This window comes from Streptopelia decaocto (assembly GCF_964273445.1).
Source record: "Streptopelia decaocto genome assembly, chromosome: 1".
Lineage (NCBI taxonomy): Eukaryota > Metazoa > Chordata > Aves > Columbiformes > Columbidae > Streptopelia > Streptopelia decaocto.
This window is the reverse complement of record NC_138663.1, coordinates 5,314,612-5,326,617: the sequence shown is the minus strand read 5'-3', so window position 1 is coordinate 5,326,617 and position 12,006 is coordinate 5,314,612. Positions and strand designations below refer to the sequence as shown.

The 12,006-nt window shown below is 47.9% G+C and overlaps 1 protein-coding gene across 1 annotated transcript in view; it reads right to left on the bottom strand.

Annotated features, from left to right (window-relative positions):
• TAF3 (TATA-box binding protein associated factor 3) overlaps positions 1-7,071 on the bottom strand; it is a 127,613-nt gene extending 120,542 nt beyond the window's left edge. Inside the window, exon 1 of the mRNA XM_082067267.1 lies at positions 6,797-7,071. Coding sequence (XP_081923393.1) covers positions 6,797-6,962 — 166 coding nt within the window. The 5' untranslated portion in view covers positions 6,963-7,071. The remainder of the gene's footprint in view (positions 1-6,796) is intronic.
• Between the last annotated feature and the right edge of the window lie 4,935 nt (positions 7,072-12,006).

Sequence of the window (12,006 nt, the reverse complement as noted above, 5' to 3'; positions counted from 1 at the left end):
CAGCTCATCTAAACTGATAATCAAAATGTAACACTTTGATAGAGTTTATTATTGTATAATGATAAGAGTGGAAAAAAAAAAAAAATGAAAAATGAAAAAATGTACATGGTAAATTTAACATTTAATTAGAAGGAAATAAAAATGTGGTTGATGCCAGCTCAATTCTCTCCACTGTGCTAATTCCCAATGAAAATATTGGTCTGTCATTCACATTCTCCAAAGAGATTTGCTATAATGAAGTTAAGTTTTCCTTTACAGGAAATCATGCAGTGACATTGGGGCAGGTTTTGAGCAAGCTCTATCATGGCAAAACGTTTTGAGAAATGTGTCATTTTTCCTTCCAGCTACAATGTTGTGCTCACCAGATCAGAAACTGCTTTTTTAATATAAATGCAGTTGCATTATTAATATAAATTTTAATGTATTAGTTAATATTATTTATATTTATACACATATATATAATTACTTTTAGGTAGTCCTGCAAGGAGCAAGGACTTGGACTCAATGATTCTTATGGGTCCCTTCCAACTTGAGATATTCTATGATGCTATGTTTACATAAAAATAATCTTCAAAAAAATAGTCGCACAATATAAAACTAAAGAGCAACTTTAAAAGTTTATTTCCTCACTGTAAGCAGGAAAAAATAAATAAAAATCACAGCATACCCAAGCACATGTTCACCACTGAAAATTCAAGGAAAGGACACTGAAAAACCCACTTCTAGATTCAACACTCCTCAAATTCAATTATCTAGCTTATTACACTTCTAGTTTTAGCAACGGATAACCTAAATTTATCCTGTTGATAAAAGCTGCAGTAAAATTAGTTCCATTATGTTGCACTGCTTAACACTAATGCTGAAATATGCCTGGGCGATCTCAGTGACTAAAGTTAAGTAGCTTCTACCAGGTTGTTTTGTTAAATCAATGTAAAAGAAAAAAATGAGGGGTACAAACCACAAGTCCCTTCGATCAATAATACCACCCACAAAAACATGCTGGAAACTGAACTCTAACTGGATGTACAGAGTTAAGAGGTGAAACATGGTGTATTTTGCATGTTTGTACCCAACCATCCCACTGCCAAGCTGCATTAAATTCACAATAAATTAAGCAGATACCAGTCTGTCTTCACTGGACAGCTTCCCAACATCAAACATATATATATATATATATATAAAATATATATACAAGCAAATCCAGAGCAGTTAACCCAAAGCACCAGCTGTGCTGCCGCCTCTATCAAACCACGTGAAATGTGAACACAAGTGGCACGTAACAGAGAACTTTTCCCTTTTCACCTTTGCTTAAAACAACCAACCAACAAAAACGCAGTACTCTGCTCTAAGAAACCACACAATGTCAGCTTGTTTTGTAGTTCAATACCTTAATTACATACTCCAACACTGGCTTTCAACTATTTTATTTAATTTTAGGATAAAAACGTGTGAAGTGTACAGCATATTGAATAAGCTTCATCTTACAAGCTCTCCACAAATTCAAACAGCATAATGTGGTGTCCTTTAACAGGAAAAGCCTTATTTTTTCCTAAGTTCACTCTCTCCTCCACCCCCAACACAGTATTCAGAAGAATTTCACGGCATCAACCACATCTCAAGCCCGCTTTGCAAATCCTTTTGCCTCCTCTTTGCAGACACAGAAGCTCCCATCAACTGCAGCTACTGCAAATGCAAAGAAACAACAGCAGAAAAGTAATGAAAATCCTGAATGTAGCTCTCCTAATGGGATGTAACAGCTGGAACAAAGATCTAACACAGCTGGGAAAACCATCATTTCTTTTGCAACTGAGAAAATACACGAATGGCAATGACATGCTTTTCAGAGCAATATCACACTGTCTCAATTACGTCAGAGTAAATCCATTCGGTTTCAAATACAAAGATTATGTTCCCCCAGCTGACAACCCTGCTAACTCAAACCCCACTGGTTTGACTCCGAGATAACACACTGACAATAAAGATGCTACAATTGGAATTTAATTAATTCTACTTATGCAAAACCATGGCAAAATTCAACTCATTCATCCAGAGCTGGGTTTGTACAGTAACTTATTTTAGGAGCAAAAGGCAACAATTCTGAAAAAGCAGGGAGCTGTCAGCTGAGCATTAAGATGTCTTTTTTACAAACCTTTTAGGGAAAGACATACAGGAATCACTTTAAGAGAGGTAGCACAAAACATACCGTATCAGTGGCATAAAACCAGCATACTGCCCTTCACCACAACAAAAAAGAAAAAGAAGAAACAACTCTGATGCTTCCTTCACCGTTCACAGAGGGGAAAAATAAATCCTTTCAGCACTTTAACTAAGCACACCCAAAGCAACAGACGGACACCTCAGCTCTACCCACTTCCAATTCCTCAAGCACCAAAAGGAAAAAGTTGTATTTTTACCATCTCTGTGTCTTTTCCTCCCATTCTTACAAACCCTGCAGTACCTGAGGCAGAGGCAGCTGAGCTTGGGGGCCAGTGCTGCCCAGCAACTCATCTCTTGCACAAGCAGTGATCCAGCAACAAAATCATCTTCCCCAATATTTGTACCAACTGCATCAAAGCATAGCTCTGACCAAGCTCCTTTTTCACCCCCTGACTCAGTGCTCCCAAATTCTATGTTATCCCCTTCAATTGCTTTACAGACCATTTCTGTTTGGATTGAGATACAGACTTGAGAGACGCAGCAGTTGTACTCATGCTGCTGGGAGATACAGGTTAATATTACACAGTCCCATTTCCAGACTAACTATGCAAAGCTTCACATCTAACTAGTGTTCAAATTTGGGGAAAGCTTGTACAAGGATACCTATTCAACCTAGAACTGAAAGAGTTTGCAGCAATGTCACCAAGTTTCTCCTAAGCTCAGTTACACTGGCAGTGCCAGACTCAATCTCAATTACTCCTGAAATGATGAAGCAGAGGCAGGGCCACATATCAGATACGCTCAGCTCATCACTTTATCGGGAATCACTGCAGCACCGAGAACTTCTGCTCCAGAGAAGGGACACGACCACAAGCAGCAGAACCTTCAGGCCACAGCTGCTCATGTCCCAACCAATCCGATCATGCTGCACTTGCCAGCTCCTGGGTCTTTGCTCCACAAACTCTCCAAACTCACTCTTGCAGAGGAAGCTGACACCTCCAGCCTTCACAGTTCCTCTGATCTTCAGGCTGCATCCACCACCAATTGAGAGCAACATGTCTCTAACATTCGTCTTACCTGTGGCTGTGCCACCCTCATTAGCGGAGCTCACACAACTTGGAGAGAAGTACTGGCACACTTTTCCATTTATGCATTTCAGGGCTGCCATCCCTGTTACCTCTCCCATAACCTCCTGCAGTCCCCAGCACATTCTCTGAACTGGTGGTGGGTACGGTAGCCCCAAATCCACCACCAGTGAGTCACCTTCTCCTCAGCCAGCACTTCAGGCAAGCAATCACATTACCCATTCCAACTCCAACCTCTGTTTCCTCTAAACACCTTCCCCATTGCCAGACCCAACCGCAGCACCTCCAACCTCTGCCCCAGGGGCTCTCCAGGGCTTCCCCCTCCACGAGTACACACAGACAGGTGCAGCAGCAGCAACTCACAACCCCACAGTTCCCCAAAGGAAGGGGAAAATGTCCTGTTCAGCACAAAAGGCACAAGCAGCCCTGTTTCTCCATGCACATACAGCCTACACACACTCCTCCAGGGCACCCACGTTCCCCCCAGCCTCTCCACTCGGTGTCCCCTCCTTTTGTCTCCCTCCCTATACTTACAGATCCAGCAGCAGCATCTCTGCACACACATCGCTGTTGTCCTCCCCATCCCTGACACACACATAGGGCAGCAAAGGCCTCTGCACACACAGACTCGTGACCCTCCAACCACACCAACAGCCTGAGCCTGGCTCCACATCCCTTGCAACACTCCCTGTGTTCAGACCCCACAGCACCCTGACAGCCTCCCTCTCCCTGCATGCCACCACCTTCCCACTCCCTCCCTGACCCACCGGGACACTGCACCCCCTTCCTGACACTCGCACACCCAACAGACCCCTACCACCCCCTTTTTTCTCCCAGCCAGCATTACTGACTCAGCAAGCAATGGGACATCCCATCCTCCAACACCCCACATTCAGCAGGTACCAGCAGGTTGTCCACCCACTCAGTACCTCCTCTGCAGGGATGGAGACAACCCCAAGGGACACACAACTTCATCCTCTGTCACACTCCCAGACCCAGCAGTGATAGTTGTTGCCCCTTCGCCATCCTGTCCACACAAACACACTCCATACTCCTATGTGATCCAGCCAGCAGCCATCACACTGACTCCCATATCTCTTCTTTCTCTTCTCCCACTTGGTGTAAACTCACCCCTTCCATGTTTCCAGCCCAGCACAGTCCCACCCCAAACCCAGCAAGGCCCAGGGCATCCTGACCCCCACTATCACTCCCAGCTCCTTCTGCATGTGCCACCTCGGCAGCAGCACTGGCTAACTCCAGTCCCCAAATCATACAGCCAAATCTCTTCCACTGCATCCACAAGGACACTCACACCACATACACTAAAATGACTCCCAGCCACTTCCCTCCCATACTCATACTCTACATAGCCCACATGCAGCCTCGTTCACCTCCCGCATCCTGTGAACTACAGCTCCACCTCCCCCCCCAAAAAAAACAGTCTAGTGCAGGGGTGTCAAAACCATTTTCACTGGGGGCCATATTAACCTTGCAGTTGCCTTCAAAAGGGTGACTGTAATTTTAGAACAGTATAAACATAACTGCTCCTGATGATGGACAACAGAACCTGAGCGAACAGCGGGAAGATGTGCCAGGGGAGTTTCAAGTTGGACATTAGGAAAAGGTTCTTCACCCAGAGGGTGCTGGACACTGGAACAGGCTCCCCAGGGAGCTGTCATGGCCCCAAGCCTGACAGTGTTCAAGAAGAAACTGGACAACGTCCTCAGACACACGGTGTGAACTGTGGGATGTCCTGTGCAGGGACAGGAGTTGGACTGGATGATCCTTGTGGGTCCCTTCCAACTCAGGACATTCTATGATTCCATAATCCCTGACCCCACACAGCACAGCACATGCGCATCCCCCCTAAGCATGATGGCTCCACGCCTCCCCTTGCACACATGCACCTCCAGCCCCACAAACTGCTGCCCCCTTACACATATATACCCAAGCCAGAGCACTCCAGCCCCAGCAATAGTGTTTACAGCCACATCTCTCTGTCCGCATGCAGGTGACTCCACTCCTTGCGGGCCCACCTCTTGGACCCCAGGCACTGCACATCTCTCTCTTCACCTTACACACTTCTCACCTTCCCTGCTCCATACACCCAGCCCAAATCTTGCACCTTACTGCTTCAGCACTTCCCCTTGTTCCCACGTCCCGGACCCTACACACACATCCTCACCTGCAACGGACTCCCACAGCCTCCTCAGCATTCCCACCAAGGCACACCCACGAACCCAGAGATAAGCCAGGACAACACAGCAACAGCAGCTTCACACCCTCTCATGCACATATGCCACCCAGAAAGAGGCCTGGCTGCCACTTGTCCCTCCCAGATACAGAACACAACAGCCCCAGCAGCAGGGCCAACAGTCCCATCTCGTCCTCCCGTAGACACTCACCTCAACACCCTGCATGCTGTGGCCAGAGAAAAGGAGGCAGCAGCCCCATCTCCCCATACTTCAGACCCATTGCCTCAGAGCTCAGTTTCTCCCAAGTCCACAGCCCCAACTCATCACCTGTACCACCAAGTCAGACCCACTGCCCCACAGCTGACCTCTTGCACACACCAGGGCCCCTGCACATTAGTACTGCCCCATAGCTTCCCTCCTCATCCTCCCAGCCTCCTATGCTGCTCCACAACCCAACTGCCCTTCATCTTCCCCAGCTGGAGTACCCCACAGCTCCCATCACTGCCCCACAGCCTGACCTCCCCCATGCTCTCTCTGGAGCACAAGTCTTATGAGAAGCAGTTGAGGGAACTGGGGCTGATCAGCCTGGAGAACACAAGGCTGAGGGGAGACCTTCTCGCTGTCTACAGCCACCTGAAAGGAGGCTGTAGCATGGAGCGTGTTGGTCTCTTCTCCCAAGTAACAAGTGATAGGATGAGAGGAAATGGCCTCAAGTTGTGCCAGTGGAGGTTTAGATTGGACATTAGGAAAAAATTCTTCTTGGAAACGGTTGTCAGGCATTGGAACAGGCTGCCCTGGGCAGTGGTGGAGTCACCATCCCTGGAGGGGTTTAAAAGGCACTTAGATGAGGTTCTTAGGGACATGGTTTATTGCTAGAGTTAGGGTATGTTTGGACTTGATGATCCTGAGGGTCTCTTCCAACTGAAGCGATTCCATGAATTCTATGATTCTATGTCCTCACCTCCTTGGCACAAAGCCCCTCCCCTACAGAACTGCCACCTCCCCACGGCACCACAACACTGCCCCACAGCCTGTGCTCCCCCATCTCACACCCGCTGACCCCCAGACCCTAGCGCTGCCCCAAACCCAGCCTCCCCATGTCCCCTTACACTGCTCCATAACCCACCAGTCCATGCCCTCCTACTGTCCCACAGCCCACATCTCCATGACCTGCAAAGCATCCCCCCCGTCGCTGCCCTACAGCCTCCCGAACGGCCCAGGCTGGCAGGGAGTCATGGAGGTCACTTGGTCCGGACCCCCGACTCCAGCAGGGCCACCACAGCCGGGTCCAGGACCGTGTCCAAACAGCAACCACAGTGCCCTCCGCCCTCTCCCGCCGCAGCCCCGGCCCGCACTCACAGAGCTCGCAGTAGCGGTGGCAGCCCCGGCCCAGCCCCTGCAGGTACCGCTGCAGCACGTCGGTGAGGAGGTCGCAGGCCGAGACCTGCACCGAGTCCCAACCCAGCGCCTGGCAAATCTGCGCCACCGACACCCGCAGCAGCCACCGCGAGTAGGTCTCGCACATGCCGGCTCAGGCCGCGGTGCCGCCCGAGCCCGCCGCCCGCCCTGGGCCGGGAGGGCCGGGGGCGCCTCACGCACAGCCCGCCGCCGCCGCCATCTTGGCGCCGCGCCTCCCCGCCGCCCGCGCCAGGCCGCGCCGCACCAGCGCCGAGCGCATCGAGCGGCGCGATCGACCCGCTCGGCCGGCGGCAGGGCGGGAGCGCGGGGTCTCCCCGGGAAACGCCGGAATCACAGAATCGCAGAATTACAGAATCGTAGTGTAAGGAACGTTTAACGGAGAATTGTTGTTTTTACATAACTGAGGACCCGGCTCCTGACCCCAGCAGGGGGGAAGGACCGAGAGACATCGGACTATGAATCCTTAATGTAAAACAGTCTCTTCCCGGAATATATACTGATACTTGTATACATACTGATACCTGTATTTACAAGTTAATTTAGGGGGAAAGACCGAGAGACATCAGACTGAATCCTTAATATAAAACACAGTCTTTTCCCAGAATATATACTGATACCTGTATGCATACTGATTACCTGTACTTACAAGTTAATTCAGGGGGAAGGACCGAGGGACATTGGACTGTAAATCCTTAATGTAACACATTCTCTTCCTGGAATATATACTGATACGTGTATGCATACTGATACCTGTATATACAAGTTAATTTAGGGGGAAGTGTCACCAAAGAACGACGAATTAATATCTTAAATACATTGATAAGGGGAAGGGTATTGTATGCGTCGGGGTAATCTGTAAACCCTGAAGTACCAACCAATGGAGAACAGGGGAGGGAAATTGCAGCTGGGATTTTGGGAGGATATAAGCAAGGGCTTTTTGCCCTATTGTGTGTGCCTGCCTTTAGGTAGAACACCCCATCTTGCAAAATCATTATTAAAATATACTTTGCTGAGAGATCCTGCCTAGGCCTATTATATTTGCAAAATAATTGTTTCCTACAATAGAATGTCCTCAGTTGGAAGAGACACACAAGGATCATCGAGTCCAACTCCTGTCCCTGCACAGGACAACCCTACAGTTCACACAATGTGTCTGAGGACGTTGTCCACTCTCTTCTTGAACAGTCAGGCTTGGGGCCGTGACACCTCCCTGGGGAGCCTGTTCCAGTGTCCAGCACCCTCTGGGTGAAGAACCTTTTCCTCATGTCCAACCTGGAACTCCCCTGGCACATCTTCCTGCCATTCCCTGGGGTTCTGTCACTGATCACCACAGAGAAGAGCTCAGCCCTGCCCCTCCTCCTACCCTTGTGAGGAAGATGGAGTCGCCATGAGATCTTAGAATTGAGGTTTCCTGCAGCGGTGTGAGGGAAAGTTGGTCTGCAGTGGCATTTCGTAGAATCATAGAATCATTTCAGTTGGAAGACACCCTCAGGACCACCGAGTCCAACCACAACCTAACTCTGGCACTAAACCATGTCCCTAAGAACCTCGTCTAAATGCCTTTTAAACCCCTCCAGGGATGGTGACTCCACCACTGCCCTGGGCAGCCTGTTCCAATGCCTGACAACCTATTCTGTGAAGAATTTTTTCCTAATGTCCAATCTGAACCTCCCCTGGTGCAACTTGAGGTCATTTTGGAGCACTGGAGTGCTCTGGGCTGGGTGTCCACAGGGACAAGGCACCGACACCTCCTCTCCTCTGTGGCCCAAAGTGGCTGAGACCCTTGAGGCACTGGAGCAGAACCCAAGGGTGTCATTTAAACAAGCAGCAATTCCACCTGTCACCAGAAAGATGGAAATCTTTGATCAGAACGGTTTATCCAAAGCCTTGCTTTATTGTTTTTCTCTATTTTTTTTTCTTTCCAGCTGGGTGGAGGAGGCAGAAGTTGGTGAAGGGTTTGGAGAGGAAGCCGCATGAGCAGTGTCTAAAGTCATTCCATTTCTTCAGCCTGGAAGAGACTGAGGGGAGAGCTCATAGAGGCTACAGCGTCCTCAGAAGGGGAGCAGGAGAGGAAGGTGCTGAGCTCTTCTCACTGGTAACCAAGGACAGAACCCAAGGGAATGTCAGGAAGATGTGCCAGGGAAGGTTTAGGTTGGACACTAGGAAAAGGTTCTTCACCCAGAGGTGCTGGACACTGGAACAGGCTCCCCAGGGAGGTATCACGGCCCCCAAGCCTGACAGTGTTCAGGAAGAGACTGGACAACGTCCTCAGACACATGGTGTGAACTGTGGGGTCATCCTATGCAGGGACAGGAGTTGGACTGGATGGTCTTTGTGGGTCCCTTCCAACTCAGGACATTCCATGATTCCATGTCAGCCCTCAACTTCACTGGGTGTCTCCTCCACTGCAGGACCTGATGCACCCTCATACCCACAGTCATCAAATATTTGCCATCAAGACCTTGCCATTAAATCTTCCCTTTGGGTTGAAGCCTTTTAATTACTCTCCATGCTAATCCTGTCAGTTGGTCGCTTTTCACTCGGAGATTGTGATTTCGGGCTGTCAGGCCCCACTGTGTCAGTCCACAGCTGTACGGCCTCGCCACACGTTGCCATATGTAGCACATGTATGACCAACACAGCATCAGCAGCCTCCAGCACTCACATGGATTAGGTCTGTGCTGTATAGAACAGGAACCTAAGAAATGGGAGAGGAGATTTTAGTGTAACAGAGAAAATCCTTTGACAGCAAAGTCACCTAAGGACACACGAAGGATCCTGATTTGAGACACTTTAAAACAAAATTGACTTTAATGCCAGAGGACTTGGAGGGGATTGTGGAGGGGTTTTGATAGATAAAGATTTGTTGCTGAATTAGTCTGGCTCAAAGGAAACTCAAGGCCGCTTCAAGAAGCTGAGAACAGAATCTACTGTGAGAAAGAGGGGCGTTCCTCAATCGGCAGGGTCCTGGCGTGGCGTCAATCATCAGACATATCATCAGTGAGACTCCAGCGCATGGACAGCCCATGATACTCATTTAGCGAATCCATGCTTGGAGCGTGGACGCGTGATTAGAATATAGTTGCGTATATAAGGAGGCTTGTTTCTGTAATAAATGGCTCTGCGTGATTCACATTGAATCGGAATGCTGAGTCCTTTATCGTTCCAACAGGGGATAATTCTCCTTTGCAGGAAAAAAGCCCAAAAAACTGGTTTGTTACATTTCTTCCCTTTCTAATTTCAGTAATTCCTCCAGCATCAGAGCTAAGAAGGCAGAGAATTTTTGTGAATCTCTTCTGGAGCTGCAACTTTTTGCATATGTTTGAACCACAAAAACAAACAAACAAAAGCAAAACAAAACAAGGCATTTTTATGAGCCAAATTGAAGGGGAGTTTGAGGGATCTTTTGGGGAAACAGAATCTTGCAAGGTCACCTTTATGTAGGCAGGTATATAACTAACTACATATAAGGCCAGGATTGCCTAGATAGAAGAAACACTAACTTTGGGAACAGATGTAACAAAAGTGGCAATAATGAGGAAAAAGTGTTTATGAGCAAGTTTATTTGGAAAGCCAAACTGAGCAGGGAAAGGATGAAAGCATGGTGCGAAAAAGGATCTAGAAACAAAAACAGCAGTTACTAGTGGTGTGGGAGGTCAAATGAGGAGTAGCAGTGGTGTTATTCTATTGTGGACCGGTATAAACTAATAACACAAATGCTAAACTGTAACTAATTGTAACTAATAAGAGCATGAAGGACAGACTTGTATATAGTGGTGCATTATTAGAAGTTAATTACTTCATGAATGAGCTCTTTGATTTGACGATAAGTAGTGTGTTTAGTCAATAAAACAGGCTGGTCTCTTGTTTCAGTCCTGTGTCTGAAATCTGCGACCTGAGCGGAGCTGGACCCAGGACAAAGTCCTGCAGCTCATGGGTTTTCAGGACAGGTCAATCTTTGCTCACTCCCTGTGGTGTGTTGAGAAGCTTTGAGCAGTTTTGAACTGGCATCACATTTCTCATGTTGAAAGTATACTTTTTCGAGTCATCTGGAAAGCTGCAAAAGGAGGGAACATCAGCTGAGGTGGGGACAGCAGGGGATGCACCTCAAATCCTGGGGTCAGTTCTGGGCCCCTCACAAGAAAAACTTGAGGTGCTGGAGTGAATCGAGAGAAGGGAACAGAGCTGGGGAAGGGGCTGGAGCACAAGTGTGATGGGAGCGGCTGAGGGACCTGAGGGGTTCAGCTGGAGAACAGGAGCTGAGGGGAGACCTTCTGATCTCTGAACTGCCTGAAAGGAGCTTGGAGCCAGAGGGGGTTGGTCTCTTCTCCCAAGTAACAAGTGATAGGAGGAAACTGCCACAAATTGCACCAGGGAAGGTTTAGATTGAATATTAGGAAAAATTTCTTCCCAGAAAGGGCTGTCAGGCATTGGAACAGGCTGGCCAGGGCAGTGGTGGAGTCACCATCCCTGGAGGGGTTTAAAAGATGCGCAGAAGAGGTTCTTAGGGTCATGGTTTAGAGGTGGACTTGGCAGCGTTAACTGTTGTACTTGCTGACCTTAACGGTCTTTTCCAAATTACAATCTACTGCCTCTTTAGGCTTGCACTGTCAAAGCAGTTTCTTACGTTTATGTAGAGAAGGAAACGAGACAAAACTTTATTTTAAAGGGGTTCTACATAAAATTATACTTAAAGAATTACAGGCTTTAAATTATGAGACCTGGGAATTGCATAGATCAGGGACTCCTACATTCACACAACATCCAGTGGCCGTTTTTTCTGTTCAGATTTTAACACTCCCTGAATTCACCCATTCTGACCAGCTTCCTGCTACGTGAACAACAGCAGCATTAGAACAGTAGATCCTTAAAAGTACTAAAGAAGTGTTTCCTAAATATGTAACAAATCCAGCTGACTTAGGTCCAGCTCAACCCAACAGGGTGGTGCTTAAGCAGCTAGGAATACTAGTAATATGATATTCAAATGAGACAGAGATCATTTTTACACATGCATGATGGAGACAGGTTATTGCAGAGTCTCCTCCAGCACACAGTACAACATATGTAACCATCCAACACTTTTAAACACAATGTGAAGATCCAAAATCTCTTCAATTCTTCAAAAGAAACACCCACTTCATGTTTTTGCA